The 24,140-nt window shown below is 47.6% G+C and overlaps 2 protein-coding genes across 2 annotated transcripts; both read left to right on the forward strand.

Annotated features, from left to right (window-relative positions):
• The first annotated feature begins 10,424 nt into the window (after positions 1–10,424).
• On the forward strand, positions 10,425–12,000 carry LOC136466551 (nuclear localization sequence-binding protein-like). Its single transcript, XM_066464993.1, has 2 exons — positions 10,425–10,584; positions 11,233–12,000. The coding sequence occupies exons 1-2, from the start codon at positions 10,528–10,530 to the stop codon at positions 11,740–11,742; spliced, it is 567 nt and encodes a 188-aa protein (XP_066321090.1). The 5' UTR covers positions 10,425–10,527; the 3' UTR covers positions 11,743–12,000.
• A 1,330-nt stretch (positions 12,001–13,330) lies between these two features.
• LOC136466554 (uncharacterized) lies at positions 13,331–14,892 on the forward strand. The gene is made up of 2 exons (XM_066464998.1): positions 13,331–13,523; positions 14,249–14,892. The coding sequence occupies exons 1-2, from the start codon at positions 13,437–13,439 to the stop codon at positions 14,612–14,614; spliced, it is 453 nt and encodes a 150-aa protein (XP_066321095.1). The 5' UTR covers positions 13,331–13,436; the 3' UTR covers positions 14,615–14,892.
• Positions 14,893–24,140: the final 9,248 nt, after the last annotated feature.

Consider the following 24,140-nt stretch of genomic DNA (forward strand, 5'->3'; position numbering starts at 1 on the left):
TGCCAGTATCCCAAACGCCGAGACCGAGGGCAGGACGGTAAATCGCTGGTCCACAGGACGAGGCGTGAGGTGGTGATTACCTCACCGGCAGCAACGGCCACTCCGGCACTCCTCTCTCTCTCCTCGTCATCGTCCCCACTCTTTCTCACGCGGAGCTCGTCGCGCCCCGGTCACGCGCGCACGGGACCCAGCTTGTTGGGCCCACATGGAGGTGGGCGGTGCGGTGAGGGATAGGGAAAGGGAAGGGAGCGGCCGAGGCATCGTGGTGGCGGCCTGGCGGGGACTGACTGGGGTGTGCTCGCTGCCTGTGGGCCCCACCGTCCCAATCATGCTCCATTGTTCTTGTTCGTACTCGTACCCTCCCATGGCTTGGGCATGTGACCAGATTATTGTCACTAGCTCTCTACTAGCTACTAGAACTACTATCCGGCCTGGTGTTAGCAACGACTAGTAAAAGGGGAAGAGAAATTTGGAGGGGAGGAAAGGATTAGCGACGGAGTTTTAGTTTAGTTACAAATGGTTCATCCCCTCTCTAGGCAATATCACAGATACATATACTGAACCCACTCAAGACCGCTCACACGTTTGCTGGGCTGAGCTTGTCTTCTGGGCCTCGCTGGGCCGGACTGGGTTTGCTCCTAGGAGGCTTCCTCTGCATGGCTAACACTCTCCCCTTCTTCAGAAGCGGCTTGCCCCTAAGCCAGTGTACGCGGAAACTGCTGACGCAGTTGCTCCAGAGACTCCCAAGTGGTCAAAGTCACGGGCATATGAGACCATTCAACCAATCCTTGCTCAACCGGATGGGCACCCTCGGACCATCGGCGCTGAAGAATGCGAAGAGGAATATGAAATTCCACCAGGTCAGAAGGAGGAGCTGTACTTACAGTCTGATTCCCGAGAGAACGCTTAAGTTGCGAAAGGTGAAAGACAGGGTGAACTGACGCCGAATCTAGTAACTGAAGCCAATAGGCAACTTTGTCGATACGCTCCAAAATGCGATATGGACCAAAGAACTTGAACGCCAGCTTGTGATTGGCTCGGGGAGCAACAGAAGACTGGACGTAAGGTTGCAGTTTGAGGAACACCATATCGCCCACTGCAAACTGACGCTCCACCATGTGTTTATCGGCCTGCCTCTTCATTCGTTCCTAGGCTCGTAGTAAGTGTTAGCGAACCAACTGTTGCATCAACTCGCGCTCTTGCAGCCATTCTGATAATTCTGTGACCGGAGCAACGGCCGAAAGGTCCAAACCCAAATGGCGAGGAGGAAAGCCATATAACACTTCAAAGCGAGTTCGGCCCAATGCTGAATGAGAGCTGGTATTATACCAAAACTCTGCCAGTGGCAACCAACGAGACCAGCGACGAGGACAAGCTTGAACAAAGCATCTCAAGTAGGTCTCCATGCACTGATTAACTCATTCCGTCTGACCATGCGAGTTGAAATAGCAGCTGCCAGAACTTGCTGGTAAATACCCTATCGCGATCAAAGATTATGGCAACCAGAAGTCCATGAAGTTTATATATGTTATCCAAGAAAACCCGAGACATAGACGCCGCAGAGTAAGGATGTTGCAATGGTATGAAATGAGCGAACTTGGAGAATTTATCCATGACAACCAAGATGACGCTGAAAGTACCAGACAATGGAAGGCCTTCCACAAAATCAAGCAAAACCACTTCCCAAGACTATCGTGGCACCTAAAGTGGCTGCGACAAACCAGGGTACCCTACGTGATCCGCTTGGCCTGGGCACACATAGTGCATGACTAAACATGCAGGAGAACGTCCTTACACATACCTGGCCAATAGAATAAGGGTCGGAGTCTGCTGAAAGTTGCCGAAGCTCTAGAGTGCCCTCCAATAGGGCTATCATGAAGAGTAGTCAACACTTTGCGCTTAAGATCTTGATTATAGCCCAACCAGATGCGGTTCTAATATAAGATGATTCCATCCTTCAGCTGAAATGGTGGCTGACTCAAGCCATCCAAAAGCAATTGTGACAACAAAGCTTTGGCCTCAGGATCTGTTGGGTACCAAAGACGAAGCTGATCAAGCCATAAGTGAGTAGGTGAAGAAACTGCATTCAACTGTTGAGGATGGTCCCAGCGTGACAGAGCATCTGTAGCCTGATTCTCAAAGCCTTTACAATAAACCACCTTGTAATGAAGTCCCAACAATTTGGAGAACACTTTCTGCTACCAGGGCGTACGCAACCGCTGCTCATTGAGGTGGATCAGGCTGCGATGATTAGTATGGATGATGAATTCTAAATTCATGAGGTAATGCCGCCACTGATCGTCTGCCATAAGAATCGCCGGGTACTCCTCGTAAACTGACAATCCTTGATTGTGAGGTCCCAATGCCTTACTGATGAATGCCAGCGGATGACCATTCTGTAGCAATATTGCACCAACTCTAGACCCAAATGCATCAGCCTCCAAGTGAAAGGGAATCGAGAAATCCTGAATTCCTAGTATGGGTGCAGAACTGAGGGCTGCTTTTAGAGCCGAGAATGCATTATCATGGATAGAAGTCCAGATGAACAGAGAATCCTTGCGGAGCAGATATAGTTGGTCATGCAGCCCGAGACACGACGGCACGGCACGAAGCCCGCTTTTTTAGCCCGACACGAGCACGGCATGGCCCGATAACATGTGGGCCTGGGCTGGCCCGGCCCGAGGGAGCAGGTCGTGCCTGGGCCGCTGCTCAGGCCCGTGGGCTGGCTCGGCACGGCCCGGCCTACGTCAGTTGGCCCGGCCACCCTCCCCCTTCTTACTCCACTTCCCCTCCCCGTGGCCCAGCTGGCCAGCCCACCGTCTGAAAGCTCTAGTTTGGTTTTGGTGAATTGATGAAACCCTAAGTGCTAACCTAGTTTATCAAGTGATCATAATATAGGTAGCACACTCCAAGTGGTGAAGCAAATGAAGATCATAACATGATGATGGTGATGCCATGGTGATGATCAAGTGCTTAGACTTGGAAAGGAGAAAGAGAAAAACAAAAAGCTCAAGGCAAAGGTATATTTTGTAGGAGCTATTTTGTTTTGGTGATCAAAACACTTAGAGAGTGTGATCACATTTAGGTTTGATAGCCGTACTATTAAGAGGGGTGAAACTCGTATCGGAATGCAGTTATCAAAGTGCCACTAAATGCTCTAACTCATTGTATATGCATTTAAGATCTAGTGGAGTGCTAACACCCTTGAAAATGTTTATGAAAATATGCTAACACATGTGCACAAGGTGATACACTTGGTGGTAGGCACATTTGATCAAGGGTGGTGAAGTTTAGGTGCAAGGGTAAGAAACTCCACCGGCGGAGTGTCCGTCCGTAGAGTGCGGACAGTCCGACGGTGCCATCGGCGCCCTAGACAGAAAAGACGGAGGTCACTGTAAGTGACCGGACGCTGGCCTCGGTTGGACCGGAGCGTCCGGTCAGTGGCAGCAGAGGACGTGCGTTTCGGTCTCATGACCGGACGCTGGGTCTGAAAGCACCGGACGCTGGCTGCTTGCGTCCGGTCAGACTGGTAAGACGACACAGTACCTAGGGTTAACCACCGGACGCTGGACTGTGTCCGGTCAAGGTGGACCGGACGTGTCCGGTCGAAGAAATACGCCTTGGGGAGCTTACTGGAAACGACCGGACGCTGGGGCTTCATCGTCCGGTCAGTTTTGCCGGAGCGTCCGGTCAGCTTCGTAGCCGTTGAAATCTGACGAACAGTGTTTGAAGCTAGTGACGCATGGCGTCCATCAGTGGACCGGACGCTGAGTCCAGGGTCCGGTCAGTATGACCGGAGCGTCCGGTCAGAGCGCAGTGTACCAAGTGAAGGGGTACAACGGCTCTATTTCGTGGGGGCATCTATTTAAGCCCCATGGCCGGCTGTGGCTCATATCTTTGGCCATTTTCATTGACATAGTAACCTTATGAGCTTAGCCAAAGCCCTCCCACTCATCTCCATCATTGATTCATCATCATAGTGAGATTGGGAGTGATCCAAGTGCATTGCTTGAGTGATTGCATCTAGAGGCACTTGGTGTTCGTGTTTCGCTGCGGATTTCGCTTATTACTCTTGGTGGTTGCCACCACCTAGATGGCTTGGAGCAGCGAGGATCGTTGAGCGGAGGTGGTGATTGTCTTCGGCTCCGATCATGGTGATTGTGAGGGGTTCTTGACCTTTCCCCGGCGGAGCGCCAAAAGGTACTCTAGTGGATTGCTCGTGGGTTGTGTGATCCTCATCTTGTGTTGGTTGTGTGGCACCCTATTAAGGGTTTGGCGTGTGAAGCCAATTAGCGCGTGAACCTCTAAGTGAGTGAATCGCCACAACGAGGAGTAGCTTGCCGACAAGCTAAGTGAACCTCGGTAAAAATCATTGTGTTCATCATTTGATTCCGAGGTGATTGGTCTCCATTGTAATTCTCTCTTGTGATTGATTGGCTCCTTCCTCTACACGATGGTATAACCTTCTTGATCACTCTCCTTACATTACCGCAAACTAGTTGTTAAGCTCTTTAGTGTAACTAGTTGTGAGAGCTTGTTTGCTTGGTTGGTGTAGCTCTTTAGTTAGTCTTTGAGAGCACACTAATATAGGGTAGTGTATTTGCTATTGTGTGAATAGACACTATCTAAACTAGAATTGTGGTAGGTGGCTTGCATTTTAAGTAGGCTAGCGCAATACTCGCTTCACCTCATAATTGTCTAACCGTTTTGTTAAGTGTTGTTGTAGAAATTTTATTAGGCTATTCACCCCCCCTCTAGCCATTAGGACTTTTCACCGTCCCTCGAACCCTAAGTCCCTAAGTCCCTTCCCCTCCCCCTCCTCACGCAGCATTCCCCTTCTCTCTGTCTCGTGCGGCCGCACCCGCACCCCTCCTCTCCCCCACGCCATCGCGCACCTCCTCTCCCCCACGCCGTCACACACCCGCACCCCTCCTCCTCGTGCACAAGCTGCAGAACGCCACGGCGGCCATTCGTGACCTACCTCAGGCTCCTCTCCTCTCGTCCCTCCACGAGGCCACGCCTTGGGTGCGAGCGCGGCGTGCTCGAGCTCCTGCTTCCCCGCGGCTCGCCGAATCCCCTCCATCCCCTTCTCTTCTTGTGGGATCCAACATCGAGCGCCGCCATCACCTCCCACAGTCCCGCTTCGACCACCGCGGGAACGAGCGTGCTGGCCCCAAGCTCCGCCGCGACGCCAGATCCGGCCACGAGCTCCACCCCGACGCCACGATCTCTGGCTGCTCATCGTCAGGGCCTCCACCGCGCTCTCCTCCCGGGGCACCTCGGTCGTAGCGCCCAGCCTAGCCTCTCTCCCTTCCCCTGCTAATGCGGGCCTCGGGGCGGCCTGGCCTGTTAAAAAGGCCGTGCTTTCCGGGCCGGCCCCGCACAGAAAGTGGCTCGACGGGCCGTGCCTGGGCCATCGGAGAGGCATGGTGGACTGGGGCGGCACGGCCCAGCGGCCCGTCGTGCTCTACCATGCCGTGCCCTACTGGGCTAGGCCTGGCATGGGCCCATGCCGGGCTAGGCCGGGGCGGCCCGAATGGCCAGCTATAGGAGCAGATCATTTAGAGGTTTGACAATGAGCCCAAAATGCTTGATAAACTTGCGGTAGTAGCCCGCCAAGCCAAGGAATCCTCACAACGCCCGGACATTTGTTGGCACAGGCTAGCTAGAAATAGCCTGGATTTTGGCAGGGTCAGTGGCAATACCACGCTCACTGATAATGTGGCCTAAGTAGAATATTTCCCGCTGAGCAAATTTACACTTTGAAAGCTTGATTTTCCACTGATCTTTTGCGAGCCACTGGAACACTTGAGTTAAATGATCAAGATGTTCTTCAAATGTTCGGTTGTAGACAAGGATATCATCGAAGAATACCACCACAAATTTGCGCAAGCCAGGGGCAAGAGTAGAATTCATCGCCCCCTGGAAAGTTCCTGGCGCACCAGTGAGGCCAAAGGCCATGACCTGAAACTTGTACTACCCCACATGAGTTTGAAACGCAGTCTTTGGTTCTTCTCCCGGCTGCAACAAGATCTGATGAAAACCCGCTCTAAGATCGAGAGTAGAGAACCAACTGGCATGTGCAAGCTCATCCACTAGCTGATAAAAAATGGGCACAGGATATTTTGACTTGGCAGTGATTGCATTCAACTGACGAAAGTCAACACATAAGCGGCATGAGCCATCCTTCTTTACCAGCAATGCAGATGATGAAAACGGACTAGTACTGGGCCGAATCAATCCTTGGGCCAACATTTCCTTGACTTGAGCTTCAATCTCATCCTTTAGTTTTGGAGGATACCGATAGGGGCAAATAAATACCGGCTACGCTCCCGGAATCAAGGGAATAGAATGATTACAAGACTGGGAGGGAGGCAGTTTGGTAGGCATTGCCAAAACTGTAGGAAACTGATCCAATACTGACAGCACCAATGGATGTATAACAAATGAGATGGACTGTTCATCAGTGACATTAGACAATTGATAGACTTGAAGCATCAGCTTATCAGGTAACTCAGCATCGAGACCTTGTAAGAAAACCCACTGCCCCTGATATGGAATCATAAGCTACTTTTGCTGCCAATGTATCTGCATCGGGCTGAAAGACTCAAGCCAGTCCATACCAACAATAAGGTCATAAGAACTCAACGACCGAATCTAGAAATCAGTCTGAAATGTACAATCACCAATAGACCAAGAAAGCTGCTGGCAAATGGCTGGGCTAAGCAAAATACCACCACCAGCAACCCGAACCTCACTATGTGTAGGAGTAGATGAGATACCATTAAGTTTAGATACAAGAGTTGAGCTAATAAAAGATACAGAACTGCCTGAGTCCTCAAGAACCAAGACTGAGTGACTGTGAACCATACCATGCAGTCGAATAGCTCGAGCAGAGGAAGAAGCACCAATAGCAGCCTTGGACAGAGCCATGAGCAACTATGCAGGCTCAGCAGATACTGTATCATCGACTTCTGAAACCACATCTGAATCCTCAAAAGAGTCCCAAACAGCTTCAACAGCCAACAAAACCTTAGGAGAACATTTATGATCCTTGGACACTTATAGCAGAGCCCAAGAGCCTTCCTGTATGACTCGATGGCTACAAGCTTGGAATCGGTCGTAGAGGAAGAAGACTCCCAAGCCTCAGCAGCCGAAAGAGCTTTGTCCTACCGAGGGGGAATCGGCAAAGACAAAGGGCCTTTGTTTGCTTGAGCAAAATGACCAGTATGCCAATCACCAGCTTGAGGCGGCTTCGATGGGGATGCAGACGCCACTTCTTCCTGCAATAAAGCCAAGGTAGCAGCAATATCCAAATCCTTAGGACGTTGAACAAGCATGACCGATTTAATATCAAGTCGCAATCCATCAATAAAACGCATGGTGAAAAACAGCTGGTCATGCTTAGGAGAATAGGCCTTCAACTGATCCATGAGCTCAGTGAAGCGGGAAAGGTAATCAGAGACTGATGTAGTTTGTTTAACATGGAACAATTGGCGAATCAAGGACTCGTGCCTGTCACGATCAAAGCGGTCATGAATGTGAGCACATAAATCATCCCATGACCAGTCTGGAATCTGGGACTCAACAGACTAGTACCACAAAGATGCAGCACCATCGAAATGCATTTTAGAGATACTGATCCAAAGAGATGGTTCCACGAAGTACATCTTGAAGTAGTTTTCAGCGCGAGTACACCAACGATGGGGATTGTCACCATCAAACCTAGGGAATGGGACCTTAGGAAGTTTTCCAGTGGGGATGTTCAGCCGATGGGGATCAGGCAAGGGTGGACAAAGGGGTGGCTGAAAACCAAAGAAGGCTTGTGGGTGGGTAGGGCGAAAAGGGTCAGGTGGAATTGGTAACGTTGGTGGAGGAGGTTGAGGAAAAATAGGTGCATGACCATGAAACTGAGCCTGTGAATGAAGAACAAGGGTTTTGGGAACCGACAACGTACCATTGGTCGGGATGGGGATCCAGGTCGTGACGACCCCGGATCCCAAATCCCATGTAGTCATATCAACGTGGTGCCCCATCACGGGCGGTTCAGCGGTGATTCTGGCAGCATGCTGCGTGGCTGCCTTGGTAGGAGCAGGAAGTGGCCTGGTCGACTGCGGTAATTCATCGAACATGTCACGCGCATGGGCCGTCTCTAGCTTCTGCACCGAGATACGGACGTCGTCGAGCAGCCCATCCACTTCTGGATGCCACGCGACGTAGTCCGCCGCTGTAGCCTCTAGAGTTGCCATACGGTTGTCTGGCTTGTCCAAGGCGGTGACGTGACAAAGAGCTTCGAGGTCGGCGAGATGTTTGTTGAACTCCGCATCACGGTCGACATAGTTCGCTTCAAGTGTGGCAATGCAGGCCGTGGCGGTGAGGGGCTGTGGATCCACAGGCATCGACTCAAGGTCAGCCACGCGTCGAGAGAGGTCGCTGACGGCAGAGGAGTGCGAGGCCTCCAGCGCATCGATGCGGCGAACGATCGTCGTCGAGCGCTTAGAGATGCTCTGCTCCTGGCCGGTGAAGCACCTGGTCCAACGCTCATCCTGCTCGTCGAAACGGTGATTGAGCTGAGCGATCTCGTCGAACAACATCTTCATGTTAGGTTCCATTACTCCTCGAGTGTAACATCCCGGCCCAGGGCTTAACAGGATTAATAGGGTACTCATACAAATAAGTTGCAACTTCTTTTCTGAAAGCCCATCTCTTAAGAACTCCAAGGTTAAGCGTACTTGGCCTGGAGCGATGGGTGACCGACCGAGAAGTTCTTCCCAGGGGCGCATGAGTGAAGACAAAGTGCGCGGAAAAGACTGGTGTTGGTCTGTGAGGGCAGTCTATGTCCTAGAAAAGCTACCAGATGTAAGCGGGCCTGGCCTTGTAGAGGCGGGACGTTACATCGAGATCGCTAAAAACGTGTATAGTGGTGGTGGCTAGCGGGATCCAGGATGAACTAGAAGCCATAGGGGGAAGGAATCGGACATGATCGCGAAGTCTCATACCAGAATGTTAGCAACAACTAGTAAAAGGGGAAGAACAGCTAGGAAACTTGGAGGGGAGGAAATGATTAGCGACAGGGAACGACGAATGATTCAATTTAGAGTTTTAGTTTGGTTACAAATTATTCATCCCCTCTCCAGGCAACATCACAGATACATATACTGAACCCACTCCGGACCGCTCACACGTTTGTTGGGCCGAGCTTGTCTTCTGGGCCTCGCTGGGCCGGATTGGGTTTGCTCCTAGGAGGCTTCCTCTGCATGGCTAACACTCTCCCCGTCTTCAGAAGCGGCTTACCCCCATGCCGGCGCACGCGGAAACTGCTAACGCAGTTGCTCCAGAGACACCCAAGTGGCCAAAGTCACAGGCATATGAGACCATTCAACCGGTCCTTGCTCAACCGGATGGGCACCCTCAGACCATCGGCACTGAAGAATGCGAAGAGGAATCTAAAATTTCACCACGTCAGAAGGAGCTGTACTTACAGTCTGATTCCCTGGAGAATGCTTCAGTTGTGAAACATGAAAGACAGGGTGAACTGACGCCGAATCCGGTAACTAAAGCCGATAGGCAACTTTGCCGATACGCTCCAAAATGTGATATGGACCAAAGAACTTGAACGCCAGCTTGTGATTGGCTCGGGGAGCGACAGAAGACTGGACGTAAGGTTGCAATTTGAGGAAAACCATATCGCCCACTGCAAATTGATGCTCAACCCTGTGTTTATCGGCCTGCCTCTTCATTCGTTCCTAGGCTCGCAGTAAGTGTTAGCGAACCAACTGTTGCATCAACTCGCGCTCCTACAGCCATTCTGATAATTCTATGATCGGAGCAGCGGCCGAAAGGTCCAAACCCAAATGACGGGGAGGAAAGCCACATAACACTTCAAAAGGGAGTTCGGCCCAATGTTGAATGAGAGCTGGTATTATACTAAAACTCTGCCAGTGGCAACCAACGAGACCAGCGACGAGGACAAGCTTGAACAAAGCACCTCAAGTAGGTCTCCATGCACTGATTAACTCATTCCGTCTGACCATCACTACGGGTGATAATCAGTGCTCATGCCCAGATCAGTACCAGCGAGTTGAAATAGCAGCTGCCAAAACTTGCTGGTAAATACCCTATCGCGAACAGAGATTGTGGCAACCGGAAGTCCATGATGTTTATATATGTTATTCAGGAAAACCCAAGCCACAGACGTCATAGAGTTAGGATGTTACAATGGTACGAAATGAACGAACTTGGAGAATTTATCCACGACAACCAAGATGACGCTGAAAGTACCAGACAATGGAAGGCCTTCCACGAAATCAAGCGAAACCACTTCCCAAGACTGCCGTGGCACCTGAAGTGGCTGCAACAAACCGGGGTACCCTGCACGATCCGGCTTGGCCTGGGCACACACAGTGCACGACCGTGCCCCCACTCGCCGGCCGCTCTCCCTCCTAAACCCTAGGCTAGGAGGCACCTTCGTCTTCCAGTCTCGCTGCCGTCGACCGCATCGACAAGCACAGGGCGCCGGCGGTCGAGATGCCCATGCGCCTCCGCCACCTGGCGCGACCGCGGGCGGCGTCGACGGCTCCACCCGTGAGTGCCCTCGGTTTCCTCCTCTCATTTCGTTGCTAGCCTTCGAAAGAGCTGGGATTTTATTTATGTCGGTGTGCATCAATCAATCAATCGCAGGCCATGCAAGGACGAGGCAACAATTCGAGAATCCGACTAGTCAATTTCCGAGTTTTTGCAAATCTGTAAATGGAGTAGTATTTGCCTGTAGCATGCTCACCCTTCTAGTGCCAGCAGTTGTTACTTACAGATACTGTGATTCCACCTTGTTAAAGGATGGGATAAATTAAATTGAGTTAAGGAGTCCATAGTCAACTCAAAATTTACAATGTAGGAGTAAATAAACATCTGGGGGTTGTTTGCATCATGATTTCAATAAAAAAAATGATATTGACACCATCTGATCACTTGGTGTCTGCTTCACACCACGACGGGCAAGCAAAACACTGAAAACCGTCAGGCGAAGCCAGTTGCCGGGCTCTCGCCCTTGTTTCTTTCGTCTGATTGATGGGAGTTTCAGTTCGTCAGTAGGAGTGGCGTGTTTCTCGGCTGTCTTGCTTTCTGTTCTATTTCCGCTCCAAATTTGGCCAGAGGTCCTAAGGTTCAGTACGTTTGGGCTGTGAACTGTAATAGCTCCAAACTTCGCCTGATCCTAATGCATTGCAATGGCAGGTCACCGCGGCCAGCATTCGCAGGGAGCTTAGCCTTCTCAGGGATCTTGTGAAAGTTGAGGCCAAGGTTGACGAGTCCAGGAGGCTGTACGATGGGTTCAGCAGGAGGATCTTCCCGGTCGTGGTGGCAGTGTTACTGCTTGTCGAAGCGAATCAGGACGCTTCTATCAAGGAGCTGAAGGAGAGCGTCGCCAAGCTCAAGGAGGAGAAGGAGAAGGCAGCTTCCACGACGATGGCATCAAGCTCTGCTATGCCTGCCTCTGAGGCTGAGTCTGAGCCGACCGTCGCCATGCTCAAGGAGGAGAAGGACAAGGTGGCTTCCGCTACGACGGCATCAAGCTCTGCTATGCCTGCCTCTCAGGCTGAGTCTGAGCCGACCGTCGCCATGCTCAAGGAGAAGGAGAAGGCGGCTTCCGCGATGACGGCATCAAGCTCTGCTATGCCTGCCTCTGAGCCTGAGTCTGAGCTGACCGTCACCAATGGCACGTCCTGCGTGGGGGGCTCAACTTGATCCACGCTAGCCATTGTATGCTCTGTCCCGTAACATGAGGAATTAACATGCGTAGTCAGCATTTTTAGCGGTTGCAACTGAGAAGGGTTAAGGCAGTCTTATGATAACGTAGATGATTGATGTCTGTATGTACGTTGATACTCTTATCAGAAGAGTAACATTCTGCAGTTGAGCTCGTTGCCATGAGAGCACTAATTGTAGTAAGGGTATTCTGCTATATGTAGTATTCTATCTGCTTGCAGTTGAGCCATTTGATCCTTTGTAATACTGAATCGTTCTTCATTGCTCAGACCAGAAGGCTGACTGAACCTGCACCTATTCATTCCGAAAGAGCTGCACCTCCAGTTCATGCATGCTAGGAAACAGCCAACAGGCTAGCTAGCCTCAGATTCTCATTCTTTCTGCAGTTTTGTTCAATGGAATGCAGGCTTGTTCGCTCCTATGAATTTTCGGGCCAACTAGTTCATGCCAGGAAACAGCGAACGTGCTTGCCAGTCCATTTCATATTCTTGAGCTGGAGTGTTCGGTTGGCATGATCATCCAATGTAGTGTACATAATGAATCCTATTCTGCGGCACGAAATGTCTGAAATTCTACACGATCTTGAAGCTAACATCATATTGGCAGAGAGCAGCACCAGAGTTACAAAACCTTTTCCTTACGGTGGACCTTACAGTTTCTCTGTAAAGAATGAAGACCCTCATGAGTCGTAAGCCCTCGCAATAGAGACAACTGAGCTATCTCTGGACCTAGATGTCAGTTGTTGTCAGTCTGGTGGGGGTGAAAAGGATTGAAAATTTGATAAAATTGTACAAAACATGTGTATACTGGATGTAGTTCTACTTGGATATAGTCTGTTGGGTAGGAACGGTACACATACCCTTTTCAACTTGGAGCGAGGGTGATCATTATAACCATTTCGTTGCAAGGGAGATCATGATGGTCTTTTTGTTCCATGATCCGTCTAAGTTGAAACATGTACTTTTTCTACCCAAGTTTTTGCTTTACATTGCATCTGTCATTGATTTTTGCCGTGATATGTTTTTCGAAATATTCATGGAGATGGATTAATTTGTTCAAAATATTCATGGAGATGACTTAATTCCTACAGCAAGTACTTTTACTGTGACAAGTATAAACAGTTCTAGCTACTTTTACTGTGCCACGTGTATTTAACTATGTTCTTCATGCTTATTGGTTGAGATGTTTTTTGGGTCACTAGGTAAATCACCCATGCATACATGAAATGGAGGGTTTAATTTGAAGAATTCTTAATAACCATCGTAGAGAAGAAATCTGGCAACACATGGACATGAATCGTCACATTTTTATTTTGGCTTTGACGAGGATCATCAAACAATACCAAATATGTCGTGAGATTTGCTCACAAAAAAAAATGTCGTGAGATTTTTGTGGTTTGCGTTGCAAAGCACCGTCAATCATGCTCAAAACGGAATGCCACGGACATCACACCTAACAAATGTTTAACCTTTTCCCCCCAAAAAGAAAAAAAAAACAAATGTTTAAACTTAAAATTGTCATGTTCCAAACGCAACAGGCATCTGGTTATTGGGGAGGAGTGCGCGGTCGCACTGCAGTACTACTGCACACTATCCGTGTGACTGACTGCTCCACCCGTGACCGTGAGTGGCCTCATCGATCGCATCGACGAGCTCCGGGCGCCGGCGATCGAGATGCCCATCCGCTCCCGCTCCGTCGCCCTCCTCCGCCACCTGGCGCGGCCGCGGGCGGCGCCCTCCCTGACGACGGCGGCTCCACCCGTGAGTGCCTCGATTTCCATCTCTCATTTCGTAGCTAGCTAGCCCTTGAAAGAGCTATTTCCCCCCGTCTTAAGGTCTGTCTATGTTCGTAATTGAAAAAAAAAAATTGTCCGCGTGCATCAATCCATCCCAGGCTATGCAAGGACGAGGCAATTCGAGAATCCGGCTAGTTAATTTCCGAGTTTTTGCAAATCTGTAAATGGAGTAGTATTTGCCTGTAGCATGCCCAGCCTTCTACTTTAGTGCCAGTAGTTGTTACTTACAGTTACAGATAGGGGAATACTGTAATGCCACTCTCATTAAACGATGGGATAAATTAAGGAGTCCATAGTCAACTCAAAATTTTCATGTAGGAGTAAATTAAGGACACCATTTGGTCACTTGGTGTCTACTTCACCCCACGACGGCCCTTGTTTCTTTTGTCTGATTGATGGAGTTTCAGTTCATAAGTAGGCTGTAGTCAGTTTCAAAGTTTATGCAAAATTGTAAATGGAGTATTTGCCTGTAGGCTGTAGCATGCGATAGGGGAATACTGTGATGTCACTTACATTAAAGGATGGGGTGGATTAAGGAGTCCATAGTCAAGTTAAAATTTACAGCGTAAATAAATGTCTCGGTGGTCTTGCTTTCCGTTCTATTTCTGCTTCAAATTTGTCTTAACTTTCGGTACGTTTGGGCTGTCATAGCTCTGAACTTCGCCTGATCCTAATGCATTGCAATGGCAGGACACCGCGACTAGCCTTCGCAGGGAGCTTAAGAAAGTTAAGGCCAAGGTTGACGAGTTCAGGGAGCTGTATGATTGGTTCAGCTGGGGGATCTTCCCATCCGTGGTGTCAGTGTTACTGATTGGCGAATGGAATCAGGACACTTCTATCAAGGAGCTAAAGAAAAGCGTCGCCATGCTCAAGGAGGAGAAGGAGAAGGCGGCTTCCGCGATGACGGCATCAAGCTCTGCTATGCCTGCTGCCTCTGAGTCTGAGCCTGAGCCTGAGCCTGAGACGGCGACATCAAGCTCTGCTATGCCTGCCTCTGAGTCTGAGTCCGAGCCGACCGTCGCCAATGGCATGTCCTGCGTGGGGGACTCAACTTGATCCACTCTAGCCAGATCTTACGTTTCTCTCCCCATTAGAGCAAGTATAATAGCAGACTGTAAGCCAACTAAATGCTGAGGTGCAGGAGAGAGAGGAGGAGAGAGAGGAGAAGCGGCCTGTAAGCTTACAGCCGGCTTGGACACAAGAACCAAGAAAGTCTGTGAGAGAGACAAGTGGACCATGTATTAACTGTAAAGAGCCAACTACTGTATAAGTGAGTTGAGAGAAGGCTGCAATAAACCTTACAGCCAGCTTGCTGGCTGTATTATTAATCTTGCTCTAATGACTCTAATTTCTCATCAACTCTAATCTCTTCCTTAGACTCTAATTGCTATTGATTACAGCCCCCCTGCATACCGTCCTAGCTGCATGCAGCCGGTCCTGGCCGCCCCACATGACATCTCTCCCCCTTTTGGAGCAGCTCACCCACGAGTTGCCGCAGACTTAATGCGATCACAGGTTAAGCCTTTTACATCTCGACTTACCTTTGATAAAATATGAAACAAATTTGAACAATTATGTCCTCCTAAATCCCATGGGAAGAGCCCAACGGCTAGCTTCAGCAATACGCTGGGCCTGTCCAGCGACACCAAAACAGGTGACAGAACAGAGGAGACGGTCGGTGCTGGTGGCGGTGCCATATCCAACTCATTAAGTCTGGAGGATTTTGGTGAACGTTTACCGCTTGTTGGCACAACCATACCCGTCGTGAGCGCCAGATGGACAGTGTGTGTTGCAGTGACACCTAATGATGCGGTGGATGGGATTGTTGAAGGCGCATGGTTGGTCGCTGTCCGCATCTTCCATGTGGTGTGCCTTACCAGGAACGCTCTTGCTGCCGCAATGTTTCTCTGACTTCTCCAAGTGAGCACGGTAGCGGTTGAACATCTTGACGAAGCGATCCATCTCCTCTGCGAGACGGCGAGTCCCCTCAACAAGGGCAGTGATTGGCTCATCACTTGATGGCGGCGGCGGAAGTCGTTGGTGAGGCTGGGGCAGATGGCGTGGTGGCTGTTGGGTTTGGCGGCAGAGCAGAGGTGGAAGAGGAGCGCCTGGAAGCTGATACCAAATGCTATGAACCTTAGTTCATATCGTAGATAGGGATGATAACCATTGCCAAGATGAATGCCGAGCAAAGTCGGCGTGGAGGGAGACTAGAATATTTGGGGTAACGGGATAGTGTTCTTCTTGCTTGATTCATCGTAAGCTAATTACAGGGTATAAATAGAGCTGCCCAGTCCCTAGGCACCCAACCTCTAGCTCCTCGTTTCTCTCCCAATTAATGACTCTAATTTATCATTAACTCTAATCTCTTCCCCAGGCTCTAATTGCCATTGCCCCTGAAAGCATCTAGGCCCCTAGTTGGGTTTCGGTGATTAATGACAATACAAGATTACTATGACTAACATGTGTTTTGCAGATGCAATTAAGTTAGGTCATGGTAATAGAGATCGATTGGACAATCAAGGTGGTCATGCCCCTACGATGGAAATCGTTTCGGTTTTCAAAGGATGGACGACAAGGTTAAGGATGACTAGTTCTAAGTATTGATTGGAGTTGGAGTGACACTTCGAGTAGTTTAGGACTTTGTTTTTTTCTTTGGCCGTACTATAAAGGGGGGTATGGGCGGGTAGCTTGACCTAGTTGAGTCTAGTGAGTTAGGTGTGGTGCACACTTATTAAAACTAGCTCTAGGTAGCTCCTATGAATGCCTAAGATCCTTTGGAGCAAACTTTATTCACATATGTTCGAGAGTTGGAAGTGAATAGAGGGTCAAATGCTGATCGGACGCTGGCCCCGGTGTGATCGGACGCTGGCCATATGGTCCGGTCAGTTCATTTGATCAGCAGTCTGCGTTCGGTGCGACCGGACGCTGGAGAGGTCAAGTGACCGGACACTGAAAGGCGGTGTCCGGTCGACTCCAGTAAGGTTCCAGAGAAGGGAATCTGCGACCAGACGCGTTCGGTCCGTACTGACCGGACCCTGAGGGTTCAGCGTCCGGTCGAGTCCAGTAAGGTTCTAGTAAGGGTTTAATGCGACCGGACACGTCTGGTCAGTGCTGACCAGACCCTGCCAGCGTCCGGTCAACACATTTTCACTGGTTCGCAGGTTGAACTGATCGGAGCGTCCGGTCAATACGACCGGAGCGTCCGGTCACCCCGCAGAAGCTCATAACGGTTCGTTTTTTAGGTTGCCTTATAAATAGAAGCTCCACTCATGTGTGGAGTCACTTTTGCTCATTCCAATAGCTAAGAAACATGTTTGTGAGTGCCAAGAAGAGCAAGGTCCTAGTGAGGTGATTGAGATTTGAGAATCCAAGAGAGTAGCCTCATTAGTGAATCAAGAGTAGTCAAGTGTGCATCCATCTTCTCATTAGGTTTCGCGTGGTTAAGTGAGAGTTCGTGCTTGTTACTCTTGGTGATCGCCATCACCTAGACGGCTTGGTGGTGATTGGGAGCTTGGTGATCACCCGGCGGAGCTTGTGGGTGACCCAACTCAAGTTGTGAGCGGCTTTAGGTGATTCGCCGTGACGGAGTGTCGAAGAATCAACCCATAGAGAGCACTTGATCCTTGCGTGGATCAAGGGGGAGCTACACCCTTGCGTGGGTGCTCCAACGAGGACTAGTGGGGAGTGGCGACTCTCCGATACCTCGGCAAAACATCGCCGCGTTCCTCTCTCTCTTTACTTTGAGCATTTACTTTGAGTATTTACCTTGAGCAATTCAATACTTGTATTTACATTCATAGAATTGCCATGCTAGAGTAAGTTTGGAACATAGGTTGTAAGTCCTTTGTACGTTAGTTTGATAGAAACACTTTTCTAGGCACAAGGGGTTAATTGGGCTATTCGTAGGATTTGATTATTGCAAGAAAATTTAGAATTAGCCCAATTCACCCCCCCTCTTGGGATCTTGATCCTTTCAATTGGTATCAGAGCCTCGTGCTCACGTTTTTAAGCTTAACTGCTTAGAGCAAGATGTCTCACGGGGATGGACCTCCTCCTATCTTTAAGGGAGATGACTTTCCATATTGGAAAATCCGTATGGAGGCGTACTTAGAAGCTCTAGACATTGGTATTCTTAGAGCTGCCTCACAAGGCTTCCCAAAACCTCGGGATGCTACTAACCTACAAGGCGATGAGGTTAACTATAAAAAATGGAATGCAAAGGCTCGAAACACTATCTTTAGAGGCCTTTGCAAAGATGTGTTTAACCATGTAAGGAACAACAAAGACGCCCATGCACTATGGTCGGACGTTTGTGCGCTCCATGAGGGAACCAAGAGTGAGCGTGAGGAACGCTATCATCTTGTAATTAAAAAGCTAAATTCTTTTGAGATGCTTCCCAAAAAAAGTGCTAATGAGATGTATTCTCGTTTAAATATTCTTGTAGAGGAAGTCAATGGGCTTGGACTTACTCAAATGTCACCATCCGACGTTGTGAGAAAGATCTTGAGTGTCCTCCCCATTGACAAATATGGGCATATCGTGATCGTGCTACATCAAGGTGATCTTTCCGCCGCTACACCGACATAAATCTTGGGAAAGATCAATGCTCATGAGATGTACATGCACATCACCCCACAAGATGGCTCATCCTCCATAAAGAAGAAAGAGAAGGACTTAGCATTCAAAGCTAGCCAAGATAAGGACAAAGCAAGACTTAAGTATGAGAGCTCAAGTGATGAAGAAGATGATGAAGAAAGTCTTGCTCTCATGGTGAAGAAGACCGCCAAGATGCTAAAGAAGCTAAACAAGAGTGGCATCAAGTTTGATGACAAGAAGAAGAAGTTCTTCACTAGCTCAAGAAGAAAGCCAATCTCCGAGATGGATTGCTACAATTGTGGCGAACTTGGCCATCTAGCTCATCAATGCACGAAGCCCAAGAAAGACAAGTTCAAGAACAAGAACAAGAGTAAGAAAGATGACTCAAGCAATGAAGATGAAGATGAGAAGAAAAAGAACAAGCCATACAAGAAGAGAGATGGCAAGAAGAGGGACTTCCACAAGAAGAAGAAGAGTGGAAAGACCTACATTGTCAGTGATTGGCTCACGAACATTGATTCATCAAGTGGATCATCCGATGATTATAGTGACAATGAGAAGGTGGCCGCCATTGCTATTGATCTTGCATCTTCACCGCCACCATCGCCATCATCCTCTACATACCTATGCCTTATGGCCAAGGGTGAACGCAAGGTAACTAAGAGTGATGATAGTAGTGATGATGAGCAAGCTAGTGATGATGATAGCGATAGCGATGATGATGATTCACCTACATATGATGATCTTGTCAAAATACTAAGAAAATACACTAAGATCATTAGAAAGAGTAGAGCTACAAATGATAAGCTTGATGCTAAAAATGATTCACTCCTAGCTAAGTGTGATACATTGGAAAAGGCTAATGATGAGCTTAGAGAAACTAATGATGCTATATCATCCAAACTCAAGGAGCTCAAATCTTCTAAGAAAGAGCTTAAAGATAAACATGATAAACTTGAGTGGGTGCACACTGAGCTCATCACTAGTCACAACAAGCTAAAAGATGAATACACTGCTCTTAAGATTAATCATGATACTCTTGTCATTGCTCAAGAATTTTTACCAAATGAGCCACATGATGCTACTAACCATGTTGTCAAGATTGATATAGCTACTTCATGTGATGATTTAATTGTTGAGAGCATTGAGCATGGATCTAGTAGCAAAGGCAAGCAAGTGGTTGAGTGCAATGACTTTGATGAGTATGTCAAGCTCAAGAGTGATAATGAGAAGCTCATGAAAGATCTTGAAGAGATGAAAAACCACAATATCATTGTGCTAGAAACTCTTGATCATGACAAAGAGTTGATCCTTGAGAATAAGAAGCTCAAAGAAAAAAACAAGAAGCTCAAGGAAGAGAAGAAAGATGATGCTCTAAAGGAAGAAAATAAGAAGCTCAAGTTGGAGAAAGAGCATCTCAAGATTGGGTTGAGCAAGTTTGCTAGAGGTAAGCACCTCCAAAGTGAGCTACTTATGAACACCGTCATAAAGATGGATAGAAGTGGCATTGGATATGTAGCAAGTGTAGAGAAGAAGAAGGCTCAAGCTCAACAATAACAATCAAAGCCAAAGCCAAAGCCAAAGAGATGTTTTGAGTGTGGACAAGAATGCCACTTTGCTCATGAGTGTCAAACTCCATCGCCACAACCCTTGCCCAAGCATGCTAGACCCTTTGCTTTCAATGCTCACTACATGCTTAGAAAAGATTCTAGTGGAAAGATGAAAGTCATGTTCTTAGGCCCCCCCAACAAGAGTAGGCCTAAGAAGATTTGGATGGCTAAGTCACTTATTGAGAAGGTGAAGGGTCCTCAACAAGTTTGGATTCCTAAAGCTTGAATCTCTTATGTGTAGGTGAACTACAAGACCGATGGAAGTCATTGGGTTATTGATAGTGGTTGCACTCAACATATGACCGGTGACCCTCGTATGTTCACCTCACTAGATGAAGAGGTAGATGGACAAGAGAAAATAACATTTGGTGATAATTCAAAGGGCAAGGTTAAAGGATTGGACAAAGTAGCAATATCAAATGATCATTCCATCTCCAATGTGCTCTATGTTGCCTCATTGAGCTTCAACTTACTATCTGTTGGACAATTGTGTGATCTTGGCTTCTAATGCTTGTTCACCGAGAAGGAGGTTGTTGTATCCAAGGTAGATGACAATCAAGTGATATTCAATGGATTTAGATACAACAACTTATATCTAGTGGACTTTACCTCCGAAGATGCAAATTTGAAGACTTGCCTATTCACCAAAACAACACTTGGGTGGCTATGGCATAGAAGACTTGCTCATGTTAGGATGACCTCACTCAAGAAGCTTATGAAGAATGATTTGGTGAGAGGGTTGAATGATGTGAAGTTTGAGAAGGACAAGCTTTGTAGTGCATGTCAAGCCGGCAAGCAAGTTGCCAACACTCATCCAACCAAAGCTTTCATGTCAACCACAAGAGTGCTAGAACTCCTACACATGGATTTATTTGGACCAACAACATACAAGAGTTTGGGAGGAAATCTCTATTGTCTTGTGATTGTGGATGACTATTCAAGGTATACATGGGTATTCTTCCTTCATGACAAATCCGAAGTTGCATCTTGCTTCAAGAAGTTTGCCAAGAGAGCTCAAAATGAATTTGAAGTGAAGCTCAAAAAGATTAGAAGTGACAATGGGAAAGAATTTGACAACACAAATATTGAAGCCTATTATGATGAAGTTGGGATCAAGCATGAAGTCTCCGTAACTTATACTCCTCAATAAAATGGTGTAGTTGAGAGGAAGAACCGGACTTTGATCACTCTTGTAAGAACAATGCTAGATGAGTACAACACCCCGAAGCTTCATGGGCGGAAGCAATCAACACCGCATGCTATGCATCAAACTGCCTATTCCTTCAAAAGTTCTTTGGCAAGATACCTTATGAGTTGCTCAATGGGAAGAAGCCGGACGTCTCCTTCTTTAGGGTGTTTGGTTGCAAATGCTATATCTATAAGAAGCGGCAACACCTAGGGAAGTTTCAAAGACGTTGTGATATTGGTTTTCTTGTTGGTTACTCATTGAAGTCCAAAGTATATAGAGTATTTAATCATGCCACCGGCTTGGTTGAAGAAACATATGATGTGGAATTCAATGAATCTAACGGCTCCCAAGGAGCACATGAGAATCTTGATGATGTAGGTGATGAACCATTGAGGGAGGCTATGAAGAATATTCCGGTGGGAGACATCAAGCCAAAAGATGATGTACAAGTCATTAACCAACCCTCTTCATCAAGTGTGCCACAAGATGGTGAAAAAGATGGGAGAATAGAAAATAAAGATACTCATATCTTCCATGAGCAAATAGTGGTACAAGCATAAGATGTTGATGCTCCACAACCTCCTCCCCAAGTGGTCAATAGAAGAAATACACCTCTCCCACAAGATCATCCACAAGATCTCATCATAGGGAGTCCATCAAAGGGAGTAATAACTCGATCTCAAAAACTTACTTCATTTATTACTCATCACTCTTTTGTCTCTTGCTATGAGCCTACCAAGGTAGAAGAAGCTCTTAAAGATCTGGATTGGATCAATACCATGTATGAAGAGTTGAACAACTTCACTCGCAATAAAGTTTGGACTCTTGAAGAGCGACCAAAAGGTGCAAGAGTCATTGGAATAAAGTGAGTGTTCCGCAACAAGTAAGATGATCAAGGTGTTGTTGTGAGGAACAAGGCAAGACTAGTTGCAAAGGGGTTCTCTCAAGTTGAAGGTTTGGATTTTGTAGAGACCTTTGCACCGGTTGCAAGATTAGAAGCCATCCGTATCCTACTTGCATATGCATCACATCATGAAATGAAACTATATCAAATGGATGTGAAAAGTGCATTTTTAAATGGCTTTATTAATGAACTAGTCTATGTTGATCAACCTCCCGGGTTTGAAGACCCTAGATATCCTAATCATGTTTATAGGTTGTCCAAGGTACTATATGGGCTCAAGCAAGCCCCAAGAGCTTGGTATGAGCACCTTCGAGACTTCCTCATTGAGAAGGGCTTCACCATTGGAAAGGTCGACACCATACTATTCACCAAGAAGCTTGATGGGTATATCTTCATTTATCGAGTATATGTTGATGATATCATCTTTGGATCATCAAATGAAGACTCATGCAAAGAATTTGGTGAATTGATGTCGAAGGAGTTCGAGATGTCCATGATTGGTGAGCTTACATTCTTTCTTAGTTTTCAAGTCAAGCAAATGAAAGAAGACATCTTCATCTCTCAAGAGAAATACATAAAAGATCTTCTCAAGAGATTCAAGATGGATGAATGTAAGCCAATCAAGACACCAATGCCTACCAATGGACATCTCGACCTAGATGAGGGAGGTAACCTGGTTGATCAAACTCTCTACTATTCTATGATTGGTAGCTTGTTATATTTAACCGCATCTAGGCCCGACATCATGTTTAGTGTGTGTATGTGTGCTAGATTTCAAGCTAGTCCGAAGAAAACACATTTAATTGCCGTAAAAAGAATCCTTAGGTATCTTAAGCACACACCAAGCATTGGTCTTTGGTATCCCAAAGGAGCTATATTTGAGTTAGTTGGCTATTCCGATTCGGATTATGCCGGTTGCAAAGTTGATAGAAAGAGCACATCCAGAGGGTGCCATTTGCTTGGTAGATCACTTGTGTTTTGGTCCTCCAAGAAACAAAATAGTGTAGCTTTGTCCACCACCGAAGCGGAATACATTGCCGCGGGTGCTTGTTATGCACAAATACTATACATGAAACAAACTTTGCTAGACTATGGTGTAGTTCTAGAAAAGGTACCTCTTTTGTGCGATAATGAAAGTGCGGTAAAACTTACAAATAATCTAGTTCAACACTCTCGCACCAAGCACATAGATATCCGCCATCACTTTCTAAGAGATCATGTTGCTAAAAATGATAAATCACTAGAAGGTATAAGAACCGAAGATCAATTAGCAGATATCTTCACTAAACCGCTAGATGAGGCTACATTTTGTAGATTGCGGAATGAGCTCAATGTACTTGACTTTAGCAACTTCACTAAAAATTGAGCTTGTGTTGTCCCTTGCATTCATTGTAATATACAACATGTTTAATTTTTGGCAATGCATATAGGGCTTGTCTAACATGGTTAAGATAACCGTCGAAAAGCGTGTGAAGAAGCTTAACCTTGGATCAAACTTGACAAGCAACTAGATTTACTTACATAGTATTGCATATACATGGATGTTGTTTTGTCGTTTTGTTCCATTTGCCCTCTTATTGCCTATTTTCCTAAAAAAGAATTATAACCTAAGGCAAAATATTTTGAAAAATATGAGGGTTTGAGAGAGGTCACTCACATCAGTCCCAATTGGTGTTCATTTGGATCTTATTCAAGTTGGAACTTGATTGGGAACAGGCAGCACGAAGGAACTTTGAAGATTTGCTGGAAAAGGTGCACCGGACGCTGCACCAGACGCTGCTGTCCAGCGTCCAGTCAGTTCACAGGAGGTGAACTGCTGGTGAAGGAGTGACCGGACGCTGCGTTTGTGCATTCGGTCAGGAAGGGATCCAGCGTTCGGTCGTTTGGAGAAGGAATAGGCTGTACTGACCGAACCCTGCCTGCGTCCGGTCATGGACCACCGGACGCGTCCGGTCCTGATTCCAGAGGAATTGGACCTCTCTAGAATCGACCGGACGCTGGGTGGTAGCATCCGGTCGCTACCACCGGACGCGTCTGGTCAGTGGATCTCGCGCGGTCTCAGGACTCTTTTCTGTTTCCTTTCTTGTCGCGTTGGGGGACCTATTTATTTCAATCGACCGTGCCTTGCTGATCTATTCAGCCCCTAACCCTAATTGCCATAGCCGTCGCCTCCCCGCAGCTCGCCGTGACCTCCCATGCCAGCGTCGCCATCAGCCTCGCGCCACCACCGTCCGCCCCTGCTCTGCGCCCTCGCTAGCCACGCATGCCAGCAACCCCCTC

The sequence above is a fragment of the Miscanthus floridulus genome, chromosome 7 (genome assembly GCF_019320115.1).
Source record: "Miscanthus floridulus cultivar M001 chromosome 7, ASM1932011v1, whole genome shotgun sequence".
In the NCBI taxonomy this organism is placed as follows: domain Eukaryota; kingdom Viridiplantae; phylum Streptophyta; class Magnoliopsida; order Poales; family Poaceae; genus Miscanthus; species Miscanthus floridulus.